This window comes from Haplochromis burtoni, unplaced genomic scaffold (genome assembly GCF_018398535.1).
Source record: "Haplochromis burtoni strain Fernald_Lab_line unplaced genomic scaffold, NCSU_Asbu1 Contig_163, whole genome shotgun sequence".
In the NCBI taxonomy this organism is placed as follows: Eukaryota; Metazoa; Chordata; class Actinopteri; order Cichliformes; family Cichlidae; genus Haplochromis; species Haplochromis burtoni.
The window spans coordinates 301,847-319,529 of NW_024582524.1; the positions used below are offsets into that span (position 1 = coordinate 301,847).

The window sequence follows — 17,683 nt, forward strand, 5'->3', positions numbered from 1 at the left end:
AGCCAGGTAGGTGGTGGTGTTGCTGAGCAGAGCCTTCTGAGCACTGCTGGCCGGATCCGAGAGAGACAACGGACTGCCCAAGTTCCCTGTCTGGTTCTCCATCTCGTTTGCTGAAGAGTAAAGCTCTGCACAGGAGAGTGTTGTCGCAGTCCTCACTTGGTGATGATGTGTCCCTGAAGTGGTCAGCCCAGGCTATATGTCTTGCTGGAACAATTCATTAGGGTGTTCCTGACGATCGCCTTTTCATGTGAAGATGAGTCGTTAATGTTGGAGGAGCAGCCACTGCGGTAATCCTAAATGTGAATAAGGCCATCAGGATGTCCATGTTCATGCTTTAGGAGATTTCTTAATTTTCTTACTGATTTGAGGCCTTCTTGTTCAAGACATCAAGTAGAGACCGTCTATGATGGATGTTTGAATCAAAGTTTGCTGAAGGCTACATCTTTAGAGGCTTAAACAACCCTCCTCGTTAACAAATAGAAAAATCACTGGAAGACCGAGGCTGTGTGGGTGAGGTGATATCGCTGTCACTGCTATTCATTAGTTAAAATGGCTCACTATCACAAACAGTGTGTCTAATTTGAATGTGACTAGAAAGAGTATAAAGTTACATTCCAGCGGTTTACGACTCGGGTGGGAAGAAAGTCTGGGCCTCTGACACATTTAGGTCAGTGCACTCAAAAGATTTCTTCAGCACTAACACAGTTTTTATTTCTACATGAATTCATGTTAGATGACAAAGATTATGTTAACACTATTAAATAACTTTTCCTAATACTAATAATTATAACAGTCATCTGCTTATCCCTATTGTCACTGTGTGAGAGGGGTGCTACTTCCAGGGCAGTTTCCATACCTTTACAGAGCCGAGACAAGGAGACAGACAACATTTCACACTATTTTTCACAAATCTTGAATTAACAAATAACCTATTATACATGTCAACACAACACAGACTGCCTTAAGGTTTTAACCTGGAACCTTCCCAACATGTGGCAACAGTGCTAAATGGTGCACTGCTGTGCAATCCATTCAATTTATTATCTTTGACATTTAGAATATTATCTAATATAATATTTCTCTCTCCTCCTGTCATTGTCCCCAAACCTCATCACCATAGAGACTACACCATAGAAACAAAAGGCAAAACAAATTAAACATTCAAAATTCACAAAGAAAGACTCATAATACCCCGAACTACACCTAAATAAATTAAAGGTGGAGTATTAAAAATTATGTTACAGTCAGTAGATGCAGACTGTGTGGAGTGGAGAATAGAGGACGCAAATACAGACAAAACAAAGTGTAGAAACAAACTTAAAATTAACTGAAAGCAAGCCATTTATTAAAGGCTGGTTTTAGCTGCATGAAACAAGTTGCAAAGGCAAAACTAAACACTTAGTTCACCCAGTTTAGATTAAGGCTAAACATAAAAAACCATGAACATGGAAATCCTGACAGGAAAAACCTGAAATGTGACGACTTAGCATGAATACATGAAAACCCTGGAGAGCATGGCAGAATAGCAGGACAAACAGACAAGGACTAAATACACACATTTAGGTGATCAGGGGAAGTGGAAACACGGTGGAAACAGCTGATTAGCTTGAACATAATGATGCCACAGTGGAAGTGAAACTAGAAACTGAACATGGAAACACCAGATTCTTCACAATAAAACAGGAAACATAATGAGAGGCAGACAACATGGAACACGCAGACATGAAACACATGGCAGACTAAAACATGCACTATAAACACACAGAGGAAACAACGGTACTGGAGATGAGACAGACATAACCAAAACAGAACATAGCTGCGGAAAAACACACATGACGGGCGGAAAGGAGCACGAGGGAAAACATGTAAGCAAGAGGAGAAGATGGGAGACAACGACATTACTGAAACACAGGAAGGGCACGGAAGACATAAACACAAGGGGTGAAGACACAAGGAGAATCTAATAGATAATAAACTAGAACAGGGCAAGGAAGGCAAAATAGAAATGAGCTTAGATTACTAAATGAGACTTATACATAAACAATGAATATCAAAATATAAGAAAACGTAATACACTGGGTCAAATGACCCAGGACCGTGACACAGTCTAAGTTTGTGTTAATATGATTTAATAATTGATCAACACAGTGATTTACTTGGCCTTTCAGAGACCTTGTAATAGCTGGATGAATATATGTTAGCTGAAATGAATCAACACCCCAGAAACAGCACTAATAAAGGTTACAAGTTATATTCCTATGGGCTTTAACAGTGGACTCAACTTTGTGCTTGTCCTGTTAGACCTCAGTGCAGCACTTGATTCCACCAATCACAAAGATTTGGTGCAGCGATTAGGAAACACTGTGGGTGTTAAAAGAAATGCGGTAGTCACAAAGTTCCCCAGAGTTTTGTCCTTTTTAGCTTCTTTCTGTTATTGCTATGATAAATAAAGCTACATTTAATTGAATATGGTACAAGTAGCTCCTGGATAAACATTTTCACCTAAATTCAGATCTAAATTCAGTGTATATTTATTCAAATTAACCACAATCAGCACCTTGGCTGGGTTGTGTGGACAAGGATGTATGACTATGAAATACCTGAAACAATGACCTCAGGTTATACCAGTGAAGATGAGTCTGTCTTAAAAACCTTCTTTGTTATTAATAAAGGAATAACTCTAAGAAATGTCATGAATTAGTCAGCTGAGAATTTGCACTTTGTATTAGTAGAAACCCTTTTTTATTGCTCTTTCACAACAGAAGGACATATTTTATTGCCTCTTATTGTTTCCCCCAATGCTTCAGTCCCTCTCTGAATAGCTGTATCAGAATTGGTCTGTGTATGATGCTGTCCTTCATGTAATTGTGACTGTTTCAGTCTAACCTAAGCTTGTTTTCTCCAAATTATCTTTTTTATCTTTTCTAAAATACATGTGGAAATCTTGAGGGTTAGCGGGCTTTTACAGATCCCTTGGTGAGTCTGTTCCTTGGACCAGACCCCAGAGCAGCTGAATAGCACACCTTTAATCAGAGACAAGTGAAAACACATGGGTCAGGGTTGCAGCCTTACAACCATCCACCAGAGTAAAGCTGTAATCCTGCTTTCAGTGCAGGTTATGGGTGGAGGAATCTGAAAAGGGGTCGTTGATTTAAATAACGACTGTGGAGCAAAAGGCTGCTGGTTTGACTTTAAATGAGAGGTGCAGTAAGTTGTACTGTTAGCATGTGAATAGATTGCTTATTGGTTTGACAACTTTACTCGATTATGTATTCTGTGTAATTGAACCACCAGCGTGCATGTGGTGTGTCTCAAATCAACTTTAGAAACTAAACTAAGTGTAAGGGGAAACGACTATAGGTGAGGGGAAGATTTTCTGAAATTAACCTTCAGCTGCTGGAAGGCTGTTCCTCTACGTTGAAACAACTTTCAAAGTGAGTTCTGTGCTGCTAGGTTTGTATTTAATTAAAAGGTTGGCTACTTCTGAGGCGACGCAACGTGGCGAAGACAAAAAGAGTGTTACAATCTAACCAGAGCATTTCAATACAGTTTCTGTTCACAATTTAATTTACTCAACACATTTTTGCCAGGTTTTAAGTTCATGTTACTGGACACTTAAGTCATTGCAAAATTAAACATTCCTCAAAACAAGACAAATTACTTAAAGTTAGTTTTTTCTTATCAAGAAGAATTTGAGTTATTTGCACAATTTCAGTGCTACACTAATGGCAAAAAATTGTGTTTTCTTTTTAGTCTAATTTTGCTGATTTGGTTGAGGTCTGAAGTTTTAACAGTTCTGTAAATGAAAAGTTTAATATTAAATGTTTATGAATGTTTCAATGAAGTTTAATAAACTTCATTGAAACATTCAGCATGGAGCCAGACTCCAGCACTTGTGGACCTGGTTTATCATCTTATAAAAACATGCTCATTTGCCTGAAGTTGTCCACCCTGAAATCCCCTTTTTGTTCCAGAGCTGACCGCTTCAGGTGCAAACTGGTAAAGTTTATGACGACACTGAAGGGGACTCGACTTGACTCTCCAAAGAAGATGCAGGACAAAGATGAGAAGTCTGGAGATGACAAATCTCTGACTGATCTATCTAACCCTCTGAGTGCGTTCTGTAGCAAAAATACCACTTACCTGGCTAAGCTTGCCATCCTTCTCCAGTATTCTCCACATAAGATGCTGACTCTTACTCAGGTAAGAAATAAGTGTGGTGTTTATTGTTGCTGCTGTTATGATAAATGCAAACACCCAATATGAAACACAAGTTTCCATTTTAAAGCCTTCCACTTGATGTTCTTATAGATGAAAAACAAGATTTCAGTGATTGATAAGGATGAAAGGAATGCTTACAACAACATCAGTTGGTATTTAACAGGTTACAAATGTTTCGTCAAGGTAAGCATCTTTTCCAAAATTTATTTAAATCAAACACACAAAGGGCTGTAAATATAACTCATGTGTACTGTTTGCTTTTCAGATTCTAGTTCTGGGCACAATGAACCGTGAGCTTGTGTACTGGATGCTGGACTGCAGACAGATAACAACAGAGATGGTGCATGAACACTTCTTGGAAATTCTCCATCTCTTCCCTGTTCTGGCCTCCAGACTGGAGACCAAGAACCTGAGCTGTCCGCCTAGGCCTCTCCACTCTCTAGAGCCCGCACCACGCAGTACTGCTCAGATCAAACCTGAGGTGAAGTTTAATGGCCCTTTCTCTATTGACTCAATCCTGAAGAGAGACTTCACCTCTGCTCAAGCCTACACTCCCACACTCAGTCTGCCAGTCCGGGTGGAGCACTTTACTCAGCCTACACAGCGACGAACTGGGACAAAAAGGTGCTTCGGCTGGGACACAGATCAGCATCTCATCCTACAAGCTTCAGCTGGATGTTCTCCTGTCTGCACGGGAGGGGGCAGCACACACCACTGGGCCACTGCTGATGGAACTACTACACCCGTCAAACGGATACCTGTGTATTCTGTTCCCTCGCTCCAGGTTCACCCGGGAGCTGTCCCTTTGTTCACCAGCCCGCAGAGCAGTGGCCTCACTTACACCCTTCCAGCACTTACCCCCGGTGTTCCCCGTTTTTGATAGTTAAAAAAAATCTTCCTATTAAACTACACTTTCATGTTTTGAAGGGGATATGCTAGTTTTATTGGAAAAAAACAGAAATATAGCTTTATATCAAAGTGGGCATGTAGTTTAATGTCGAGTGTTTGTAATATGTCTTTATTTTTGGCTGTAGACTTTTTAGTTGTAGATAATTGATGGTTTAGGGAAAATACTGATGTTTCCTGGAGTTAAAAAATATATATATATATATATTGTGGCTTATCACGGTTTTTTGTGATTGCGGCCACTACGTTTTATACATGTGTCTGAAGTCACTACAGACTGACCACAAAGGGGCAGTAGAGTTTTACTTTGAACTCCCAAACGCACTACCTTGTATTAAAATCAACAAGTGGGGTTTTTTATACCTATATATTTGTCCATTTTGTGGTGTTTAATGCAGTTTTGCTGACCATTACAACAGTCTTTATTACACTACAGAAGATACTCTAACAGAATGCATAGACAATGCTTTGTTAGGTTGTGAAAAATTTAATGTCTGTAAGTGGGGAAAAATCTAGATACAATTAATCATGCAAGATATCAGGTCTTTCATTTGTTCCCAGAGGTTGCAGAGTTGGTTGAGTTGGGCAAATATGCAGCGCATGAAATCTGTTTGCTTTTCTATTTTCAGCACACATGACCTGCACCTTGCTGAACCATAACCTAGCCGGCAATGTGATTAGCATGGTTAACACTGGAGGTTGCTAGAGTAGTATGCTTTGAAATGTTTTTTTTTTTCCCTTTTTTTTTTTTAGAGAGGGAAAAAGACCATAACGTGAAAGCATGTGCCCTGTGCAGTCATGTCAGTAGCCAGCAATCAGGTCACTGAGGTCTGGGACTGAGAACCTCTCCTTTAGCCGAGCGCATGCTTAGGTCAGTTTGGACTTGTGAATTAGCGTCCACGTCAGGCAAGAGTTCTGGAATGGGCCAAAAGGGCAGGTGCAGCCCCTTGCATCTGCACTCTGAAAATGCATTACATTGCAGCAGGTGTCCATGTGTCAGATGTCAAGCTTTATACCTTTTAATGGAGGGAACTTGAGAAAAACAGTGTTTCGGTCACAAATCACCGAAACATAATCAATGCATACAACATGATGCAAGCAGCTTGCATACTTTTCAGTGCGGTAAGGAAAGAGATCCACCCTTTGCCATTATTCACCCTGACCCTGCAGCTTCAAACAGGCTGTGGGCTGCAGAGTGGATTTTAGTTCAGACATGTACAATAGAACATAAAAAGCAAAGAATCGGGGATTATGAGTGTCCTACTCTACATTGTTTTGACACAAACCGTGCAGTACAAATGCTCAAGGGTACACAATCCTTGTACTAGTGATGGAAACTGAAGGTCAAGCAGGACAGTATTTCAGTCTCCACCACCATGTCCTACTGTAAGGACACCAAGTCGTGCAGATTATGCAAGTCATGAGCCCAGGCAGGACGGGTGCTGCGTGACCCTCTCAAACGTGATGCTTCCAAACAGCTTTTTCTGGGAACAGGTGAAGCGTGACTGTAAAAGGATGTGCAAGCAGTTGAGATTGCCAGAAATGTTTTGAGTTTTAACTGAAGAAAGCCCACATGGAACCATGAAGGTAGTGAAGGTGATGTTTTTATTTCGACATTTAGGTTTTTGCTGTAAACTATGACGGAACACAAGAATTGTGCAGATTCCTGACACAGAAAACATTTAATATCAGGTCAACAATAAAAAACTGCATCCTCTTCAAATGAAGAACATTTACGACATAGCCTTTAAAGTAAAACAGTAAACAAGTATTTGTCCTCTTCCTGATTTTGATTTAGTTTTTTGCATATTTGTCACAATTTTAAAATGAAAAAAGCGATCCAAACCTAACTGGCCCTGTGTTAAAAAGTACTGTCTCCCTGTTAAACGATGAATGATGAAATGATGATTAATCACATTTCTTGGAATGCAAGAAACCAATTTCACTGGAAAACACGCAGTCTTGATTATTGCCAAATCTGAACCTGTCTGACAAAGCATGACAAAAGATCTCAAAAAGCAACACATCAAACTTGATCTAAACAAACTCAATCATTGACATCTATGAAAAGGGTTATAAAGCCTTTGGAACTCCAGTGAACCAGAGTGAGAGTCATTATTCACCAATTGAAAAAACTTGGAATGGTGGTGAATCTTCCTGGGATTAGCCGGCCTGCTAAATTACTCCAAGAGCACATTGAATACTCATCCATGAGGTCACAAAAGAAGCCAGGACAACACCTCCGTTAAGGTCAGTGCAGTGCTCATGATTCATCAATAAGAAACAGACTGGGCAAAAAATAACAATAATGGGAGAATTCCATTATTTGTTTGCCAAAAAACATCTTGATGAACACCAAGACTCTTTACTTTGTGGAGAGACAAAAGCGGAACCTTTTGGAAGGTTTGAGTCTCGTTACATCTGAAATAAAACTAACACAGCATTTCATGAAAAGAACATCACGGTGGTCGTGTGAGGGTCTGGAGCTGCTTTGCTGCTTCAGGATGACTTGCAGTAATTGATGGTACCATGAATATCTGGCTATGGATTCATACCCTGAATGCCAAGAGCACCTTGGTCATGCAGCAGAAAAGTGATCTGAAACGCACCAGCAAGTCCACCTCTAAAGGGCTCAGCGCTAACAAAACAAAGGTTTTGGAGTGGCCTAGTCAAAGGCCAGATTTAAATGCAATCAAAATGCTTTAATATGACCTTAAACAGATGTTCATGCACCAAACCCTCCAATGTAGCTGCAAAGAAGAGTGGACCAGAATTCCTCCACAGCGATGTGAAACATCGGTGTCAGTTATCACAGATGTTGGATTGCAGTTCTTGCTGCCAAGGCTGGCGCAACCAGTTATTACTCTTCGGGTTCAATAAGTAAATGAAAGCATCATTTCAAAATTGCATTTTTTTATTACTAAGGTTGCCTTTGTCTAATTTTTAAATGGGTATGTTGATATGAAACTTGAGAAATATTAAATAAAATACTAATCAGGAAGGGTATTATATACTTTTTCACACCTTTGTATCTCCATCCTGAATCATCAGCTTGGCAAGAACTCTGTTTTAGGGCTTACACAGCCCTTTTGAATTACAAACTTATCAGATGGACTGAATGATCAACTAATACCCCCTACTTGAGGAATTTCTAGCAGATATCATCGGAGCATGTGAGTCGAGGGCAAACTGAGGGAGGTCTGTCATGAGACAAGAATTTAGCGAACAGAGGCACAAGGAAGAGGAGTTGGCTGAGCTCAGCATTTGGCAGTGAATGCCCACAACAGAACCTCCACCCTGTGGGATTACTAGTGGACGACCTAGATTGCGACACAGTCCTCCATCTTTTTTTTTTTGCCCTCGCTCCCTCCTCTGACTGGTCAACAGAGATTACACTCAGAGAATGAGCCTGGCAGTCAGACAGAATCACTAAGCATGTGACTGAGTGACACACAGAGGGACGGGAGACAAAACAGCATTTCTCTTTCTTCACTGCCTCACATCTCTTCTCTAATTTATGCTTCATTTTGTGCACTTTGTGTTTTTAAGCTCCGGATTTTACAGCAAAAGACAAAGTTTCATATGAATATCAAACAAAAAAAACAAAACAAAACACAAAAGGAGTGGCAAGATTTGTTATAAGTGCACAGTGAGAGGAAACTGGAACTCGTCAGCTCGTCGACTGTGAAAGATTAACTTGCAGGTTTCTGTTTACTGATTGAGTAAACTGGTTCAAGCTTTAATCCCCTGAACGCTATATCGTGCAGAGAATCCTCACCGGCATATTAAACTAGTACTGATACGTTGATCTCTGGGTGTCGAGGACTTCCTTACTTTACACTAACGTAACATATCGGATCACACACACATACCAATCCCACCAAGCTGTGAAGATTTGTTTCACTAACAAAACCAAACTGCATGTCTGTGTGTGAGGATGCACCAGATTAATCTCCACACGGTTTTTCTGCCGCTTGTTTACAAGTAGGCCAGGACACATGGCCGCTCCACTAGGGAAAAATGAGCTAATATTAGCCCTCATACATCCACATCCTCTCATAAGACTGCCTGCCTCTAGTGTATTACACAAATATTTTACTGTCATTATTGCTTAATGCCTTAGTTTTTCCATTAAAGACTACTAAACCTACTTAACTGGGCAGATCAGTCACACCATTCAAATGGCTCTGTAATAGTCAGCTGTTTGTTTTTATTTTGGGGGTTTTCACTGGTTTGTCTGTAATAGTGTGTCAAACTAATTTTTCACTGTGGGCCAACTACAACCCAAGCAGGTCGGACCAATTCATTTCACTTCAGCTCACTTTATTTCATTTATATAGCAACAAATCATAACTGTAACCTCAAAGCCAGCAAAACCCCCCTTTCTATAAGTTTAAAGACATTAACTAATTGCTGAGTTAATATTATTTTTTATTAGTTAATACTAGTTTCTCTAGATAATAAAGAAATGCTTCTTTAGTAAATGAAAGACATGTACCAGCACTATAGTGTTGTGAGAAATAATAAAAAATAAATAAATACAGAAATGTTATTGTTTTCTGTTACTTATTACTTCAGTGTAGTATCAATGTAGCAAAAGCTGTAAAACCCAAGAAAGAAAATACAGTGCAATGCAATGCAAAGGGGCCAGACTGGAGTTTTTGCAGGGTTGATTCTGGACCCTGGGCCTTATTTTTGACACCCATGGTTTATAATAATAAATCATAGCATCTTTACATGAGATAGGCTGTTTCAAAGTTGAGGTTAGGTGAGGCTACATTACACCCCTGTCACTATCACTGATTTCACACGTGTGGGACTAAAAAATCCTCGAGGTTTGCGTCGCCTTTTCCTGGAGCTTCGCCCGTTTTCGAACCTCTCTGAAGTTTAGCAGAGAGCAGCTAATGAGTCCTCTGAACCTGCTCGTCGTCCCGACTAAGCAGCTACTGAGGTTTCCTGAAGGTGTGTCACTCTGACGTAAGAGGATAAATATGCACAACGTAGACATCCTTTCACAGCGCTGGGCAGTCACGTCGCACTCGTCTTCCTTGTCTGGGGTCACGCCTAGCTCCGCCCACAGCAGCTGGCGTCACCCTCGAAGCACTTTGTCATCCTGTCGGATCAGCCCGCGGAGATGCGCTGCAGACAGGGTAGAAAACAAAACAAAACACCCATATGCGGATATTTTGGTCATGCCCCTGTTTAACCTGTGACTGTTTGTTTATGTTGTGCACTGATTCTTGTGAAAGTGAAGCAAGCACAAGCTTTGTTTGTATGGACTACACAGAATTACGCAGACGTTTAAAAAGATGTAAACAATAGGCCTTAACCTACATTTTATTAAAAGAAATATTCCTAATCTTTCATTTTTCTGTGTGAATTGTGTGAAAAGCGGTGACGAAATACAGTGTTTAGCACTACAGGAAGTTGTGAAAGTCTTGAGTAGTGCTTTATTTCTTGTCTTGAGCAATAGTTCTTCAGGATTTCTGAAGGTCTTTCAAAGTTTTTTTATTTCGACATTGGCTGCTTTTCAGTCCCGTCCTTGTACCTGACCATTTCAGAGGTATGTTGTTTTTGTTTGGTAAGCCAATCGACCCTGACCTTTGAACCATTCAAGCATGAAAAGGGCACCCAACTCAAGGAACCAACCAGCACTGTGATACACACGACAACATAACAAGCAAAAGACAAGTTTTAAACTGTATTTTCAGAAACGTTTTTCTACTAATCTGTTTTTTTGTTGACAAAAATGAGAAATATATTGTTTAAGAGGCATAAAATAGTATTTTTGCAACCAGCAAGATGATCCTTAAAGAGCTGTTAGCCAAAAACAACAACAACATAAAAAAAAACCCAAACTTGGCACGATGTGGAGTTTGTGCTTAAATAATGAGGAAACTACACAGGTGGAGGACAAAAGAAGAATTGTTAGGCCTGAAAAACTACCTACAACAGATGAACAGTATCTGAAAGTCATGTCCATAAGAAAGTGGGAAAAAAATCCAACAAACATCTGACATGGGACCTAAGAAATGCTGTTCACATGAGCCATCTGCTGTTCACTGAAGCCCCATTTCTTAGGGTCTTTGCCCTACAATAAAAGTGCCCACTGTGGTTGTGATTTTGAGCTACATAAATAAAATGGTCTCAGTGGACGGCTGTAAAGATGCCATTCTTGAGGAAGGGAAACAGGGAATAAAGGCAGAGGTATTCCACATTATACAAGAACTGGACTGAAAATCAGTGGCAACAGATCTGATTGGGTGATGAATCCAAATTTGACATTTTTCTCCTTGAAATCATTACATGCATAACTTCATGGCTTCATGAGTGTGGTAAAAAAAAAAGTTACAGCATTATGTTGTTCAAACACAAGTTCCTTTTATTCATGTCAATGATTTTCATGTCTTCAGTCAGACTTGCACACAGCAGCAGTGGAGAGTGCCACGGTGGGTGGGCAAGTGGGTCAGGTCACATATTATGTGAGTTCAAAGTTTTCTCATGAACACATGGGGGACGTGCTATACGAACATGTTTGTGTTAGTGTTACTGCTTTTCAGGACTTTTCTCCTCTTTACTTTTTCAGTTTCAGTTTAGTCGTTGAGGTCTGACTTTACAGTTTGGTGGATCCAGTGCAGAAGTAAAGCATGACTCCATGGGTCTTTGTTTTTAAAAAAATTTGATTTATCAGAGAAAAGGCTCTGGGGAGGATACCTGTAGCAAGGGGCATATTAGCAGAAAAACCAATGTCCCCATTGTCTCAGGAGCTTGGAAAGAAAGTCCAACTGGTGCCAGCTGGTGGAGAGCTCTCCACCAGTTGCTCTTAGAACTGAAGAAGCTTCTCGGATGAGAGGTGAAATGTCTTCAAGAAACTTAAAGAAGTCCAGACGCTTTTCTTTCCAATCTCCTTAAACTACAGTGACCTGGATAACCGAGAACCTTCAGACAAAGTCCCCATTCCATGTGCTAATTGCACGTTCAAGTCCTTTGCACCTCATAGTACTTTTAAAATAACTTTTATCAACAGTACTGAGCATAGCACTGACCTTTGATTTACAGCGGTCATATTTTGGCAATACATGACCTGCTTTTTTCAAGGGCGGTGTTTGTTTATCCTCACCGTGTGCCTAACAAGGGATCATTAACATCTGGGCTATTTGGGTCACCTCCTCATTCTCCTTGGTTTACCCACTCCAGAACTGACAATCATTGATCTGAAAACATGGCAGACAATTTTCTCCTTCAAGTAGTCATGTGTAATTTAGCCAGCGCCGAGTTAATCAATTGTAAATTTTCCATTACGCGTGAGGGCACGTGCTTAACCAAAACAACCTTCAGAGACACAGAGCCATGCAAGAGTCTCCTTTTAAAGGTTTTCCATCAACTTTTAAGTACCCTGTAAAGCTGTTTGGCTAGTTGGGAAATATATTCTTTGTTTTCATGCCGCAAGATGGGTGAGAGTGTCATTGCATCTCTTGTAGATGTTTTTTTAAAATATATATCAAAGCAGCCAGACATTTCGCCCGGCTTTGTCAGAAGATAACAAAATCCCCACATGTTTCTTAAAGAGGAGTCGAAATTTCCTGCAATTGCCACTGGTTGCCTGACAAGACTAGACTAGCCTTAAAGGTGTGAGTTGGAAGACCACTTTGGGTTTAGCTTTTACATCCTATACAGCCTTGAAACTATATAGCCATGTCCACTATTTCCAATGGTGGTAGATAGTGAACACGGCTCTGACTTTTGACATGAGGTGAATGAGGTGCGTTCTCTAAATAGTCACAATTTTGAGTCAGTGCAGTCCATAATTTCTTTAATTCCCACACCAGTGACCCTCACCTACTTTCCATTCTACTGATGCCTATATCAACAGCTACACCCATCCATCCTTTCCTTATCTATATTGCTGGACACCACCGTAACCACAACCCAGTTATCCAAGCAGCCGTGCACGCTGTTTATATATAAACACAGTTTTCCTGTTGCGCATCAACTTTTCCTGTGTGAAGGGCAAGTTAGAGCTGAAACCCACCCGCAACACAGCAGGGGCTGTTATCACAGTCGCCCCTCAGTATGCCACAGACCACAGACCCTCCCATTAAAAGATATTACTCCAGCCATTACCTCCAACAATACTTGCAAACTTACTAAGTAATTAAATTGTGCAGTGGAATGAATATCTGCCCAACAGTCCGCATGCATCCCTTTAGTGGGGTGCAGTCTTGCCTGCCAGCTAATATCCTGGCATTCTGACCTCACATATTTTACTCAGGAACCAAAACACAGGCTGGTTAAGGTGCAGTTTCCACTTTAGCGAGCGGTCCAACTTTGTCAGTCGAGGCTGATATGTGGCTGTTGCTGGAATGTGATGCTGCTGCCAAGATTCACTGTAAAAAAAAAAAATAGAAGAAGAATTAGGTGGGATTTCCACATTCCTGAAAAAGTTACATTTGTGGGAGAGACGCCATGTAATAGAGCGCAAGAGGCAACAGAGACGCTTTAAAGGGGTTGCACCAATCCTAAGCCTGTACACAACTGCGATTTAAGTGTGGCACTGTGTGAAAACCCACTGAGAGTGTTACTGCAGCTTTGTTTAGCTGTGTCATCAGTACCCACTGTGCCCTGGCATGTTTACTGTGTCTAAACTTGGTGCTGGCGATAAAGATATTAGGCCTATGATGGAGAGCTTGACGAACAGTGACTGTGGCTTTGAGGGGATTAGGGTTAGCTCAATTACGCTCACTGTTTGCATCTTGTTCTGTATGAACCAAGTGTACTCAGGTACGTGCTTCATATAAACGATTTTTAAATGAGCTGCATAGTTGGGTGGCCACTGTTTTGCCTTTTGTTAATAATTTAATGAAATTATGGTTGACTTTAAAGGGCAGTGCACATAACTGGTTATTTGTTAAACTTGATATGTTACCAGTCTTGTGCTTTCGGCTTGTGTAGATAAAAGCCAAAGGTTGCTGATTCCATTTTTAAGAGTGGGACAAACATTGTGGTTTGTCCCACTCCTTTGAGAATGAGTCAGCTGACTGTCTGGTTGTGGCTTTCTCTATGTGACTAAACTACTTTCAACAATGTCTGACAAACGGCTTTCGTGTAAGAAGACTGCTCCTTCTCTCTCTTAAGCTGCAATAAAATTTGCTGACAATTATAAATACCTGAAGACAAAGGCATACTTCAGTGGGCAAGGTTTAACTTTTGCCCCCAGGAGGTCACAGGCAGAGACAAACAGTGCTATTAGGATGTTAATGTTCCCTGATTCTATATATCAGGAACGTTTGCCTTGGTTAGTCACTCAGTAACAACCTTATCAACATCAAGAGGACGGTCTTATCAGAGCACTTACTGCACCTTATTGAGTCAATCAATATTGAATACAGGTCAGGCTCAAATTTATGATTCAAGAGATGAGAACATGACTACTGATAACATCTCTTTACAATCAAATAAAATGCAACAGTTTGTTTTGTTTGTTGGCGTGTGATGTGTGATAGCAATTGCACAAATTCACTAAACATGTGGATGCTCTCTTTAAAGGACTAAAACGATAACCACACAAAGCAAGTCTGCTCATTTTTTTACACTTAAATGCTTCAAATCTTTAAACAAATGTTAATATTAGACAGGGAGCGATTGTGTCAATTATCATGGAAGCTGAGTTCAGTTTCACTAAACACATCCAGACTTGATTACTGTCATACCTGTTGAATCAACAAATCACTTGAAAAGCATCTGTGTGACTAAGTAAGGTACGCTGTAAGATCTGAAAAAGCAACACAAAGCCATTTCCAAGTTTCTGGGACTCCAGTGAACCACAGTGAGAGCCATTATCCACCAGTGGCGAAACGTTGGAACAGTGGTGAATCTTGTGGGAGTTGACAGCCTACCGGTTACTCTAAGAGTGCATTGATGACTCATCCAGAAGGTCACAAAAGAGCCAAGAACAACATCTAAAGAACAGTAAAGGTCAGAGTTCATGATTCAACAATAAGAAAGATACTGGGGAAAAGTGGCATCCACGAGAGAGAACAAGGTGACCAAGAAGGACACAAAGGCTCGTCTCAAATCTCTCCCCCAAAAAAGTGGAAAAGCCTGTGCAGATATGCAGATGAGACAAAAGTTTAACTTTTTGTGAGATTCAAGTCCTCTTACACCTGGCATAAAACTAACACAGCAATTCATGAAAAGAACATCATAACAGCTAAACATGGTGGTGGTATATGCAGCTATTAGTTCATGCCCTGAATTCAAAAGCACTTGATCTGATGATCACTAATCTGAAACTCAGCCTCAAGTCCACTCAAAAGCAGTGAGTGTGGCCTATTCAAAGTCTAGATTTAAACCAAATTTAAACGCTTTGCTATGACCATTAACAGGATGTTTATGATCAGAAATCCTAAAGTGTGGCTAAAATAAAACAACTATGCAAAGAAAAGTGGACCAAATATGAACTGAAATGTGCAAATACGTACTTTAATGGCAGTGTATGTCAGTCATTTCCCTGTGTTTTCAGTCTTTATGCTAAGCTACCAAAGTGATCGTAGCTTCAAATGCAGAACATTTGAAGTGGAATCTTTTCATTTTTTTATTTCAGGTGTATTTTCCACAAATATTGAACTATTCTTTTAAAGCTCTCCTTGACCCACGAGAGGCAAAGGTAGCCAGCACACTGCGTTTAATGATTCATCTGCACCCTACTGGTAACTTTGAAAAGTCACTTTTCCACTTTGATCATTTTAGAAAAAGTTTATAAACATTTACCGCTCGAGTCCACACCCATTATTCTCCAAAATATAATGCATTACTCACACATTCACAGTCTCTTACTACGTGACCTACAAACACATGTCATGTGTGTCTGAATCACCTTTTTTTTTTCATGCTTGTTGCATCATCTCAATTTTCATGACCAGTTGAATCTAGCTCAGAGTCATGCAAACAACCTGGTTTAGGTGTGCGAAATGAATAAAGCAGAGGAAAAACAGATGTGAGGAAACAGCCTACAGTCATGCTGTGTATGGTGTAAATACACTTCTGCTGACCGACAGCTGTCAGGGCGATCTTTGACTTTCAGTACAGAAAGCTAACTTTCTGCTCTGTTTGCACTGAACAGCAGCCATGAACTGAGAGATCAAGTACTCTTCAACCCGTTGACCCATTAAAGCCTTGCAAAAAGACAGAGGGCACAAAACAGATTTCCCCTATGACACTACTGTATAGTCCTACTGTATTAGAAATAGAGCTAAAAGTAAAAGAGAAACAAGAATAGAAAGATCTAACATCCTTGAGTGCTCCTTTGTTTACGTTATTTATTCCCATATCAGTCTTTTGCTTTATGACAGGCCTTACACTCTGTCCCCTTAGACTATCTCAAGTTTTATTGTTCTTTCCTCAACACTGTGTAAAAAGAATGAACGAACACAAACTCACTCAACACAAACAGCAAAATGGAAAGAGAGTGAACCTGACTGTTAAAACAAGTGTTTTGTTTTGTTTAAAAAAAAACCCATTCATCTTAATTACCTTAATTCTTCCAAACAACCCGTGGATGGTTGCAGGATGTGCTGGAAGAGTTTTATTTCATTTATATTGCCGAAAGAAGTCACCAGCTGCTCCCACAAACACAGCCAGGTGAAAGTCCACTGGTTTTATCGTGTACCGAGACACCACGACCTACATATGCTGCACTAAATCGCTCACAGCAGTCTTTCAAAGGTTGTCAGTGCTTCAAAATAATAAGTGGGATGAAGATACAGAACTAGGAAGATGCTCCACAGATACAGGAAATGCTGCATTCTGTTTATACACATTAAGGTGTCGGGTATATATTTTGCTTGTTTGAACTATGCCCATCAGCACTTTTGGTGGTGTCTTGCAGTGTAAGTGACTGACCTGAAATTAGCATAGTGCTCATATTTTCCCCCCCTCCAATGCGCCTATTATCCGATGTGTTCCTATTGAGGGCCTCACATTACAAGTCCACAGTAGTGCTATTGTATCCTGACAAGGACCTTTCACACAGTCATTGCCAATACTAGCACTTATTAGCAGATCCACAGTATAGCAGTCACAGTTTTGCAGATGTGGAAATTTCCACACACGAAAAAAGACCCCTCCACGTTTAACTATGCTCCATGAATGAAAAACCTTTAAAGACAGACTTCACACCAGATGTGTCTGAAATCATTTGTATCGGGGGCTTAAAAGATGTTTCACGCAGTTTCTTGAAGTAACATCTCCACATCTACTCACACAGAAAAAAAAAACATCCTCCACCTATGCTATTGATTATATAGGACAGACCAGCTTTGATTAGTCAACATCCATGCGTTATCAAGGAAAGGCGTTATGATCTAACGCGAGGGAAGGGCTTCCCTTTGTACAGACTTATCTCCTCTTGGCCTCAAATCAAGGTTGCAGGCCTGGCTGCCTTCCTAACTCGGCGGACAATGGCTCAGACACATCTTAAAAAACGGTCACATGCTGCGACTGCAAGAATGTGGAAACACTCGCTTAGCTACAGTAGAGATAATTTGTAGGTTGGTCT

The 17,683-nt window shown here is 40.4% G+C and overlaps 1 protein-coding gene across 2 annotated transcripts; it reads left to right on the plus strand.

The window, feature by feature from the left end:
• Positions 1–3,057: 3,057 nt before the first annotated feature.
• Positions 3,058–6,790, plus strand: si:rp71-45k5.2 (uncharacterized protein LOC560783 homolog). 2 transcript variants are annotated; one of them, XM_005932924.3, is made up of 4 exons: positions 3,058–3,202; positions 3,975–4,203; positions 4,312–4,404; positions 4,487–6,790. In XM_005932924.3, exons 2-4 carry the CDS (start codon positions 4,009–4,011, stop codon positions 5,099–5,101), a joined length of 903 nt encoding a protein of 300 aa, XP_005932986.1. In that variant the 5' UTR covers positions 3,058–3,202; positions 3,975–4,008; the 3' UTR covers positions 5,102–6,790. The 2 variants fall into 2 exon arrangements, with proteins under 2 accessions (XP_005932986.1, XP_042081148.1); XM_042225214.1 differs by having other exon boundaries at positions 3,059–3,434.
• Positions 6,791–17,683: the final 10,893 nt, after the last annotated feature.

Bases quoted from the DNA above. Each gene is read 5' to 3' on its own strand.
- si:rp71-45k5.2 (XM_005932924.3), top strand. From the start codon at position 4,009: ATGACGACACTGAAGGGGACTCGACTTGACTCTCCAAAGAAGATGCAG. The intron at 4,204-4,311 runs GTAAGAAATAAG...ATGTTCTTATAG, and splicing joins AGATGCTGACTCTTACTCAG to ATGAAAAACAAGATTTCAGT. The intron at 4,405-4,486 runs GTAAGCATCTTT...TTTGCTTTTCAG, and splicing joins GTTACAAATGTTTCGTCAAG to ATTCTAGTTCTGGGCACAAT.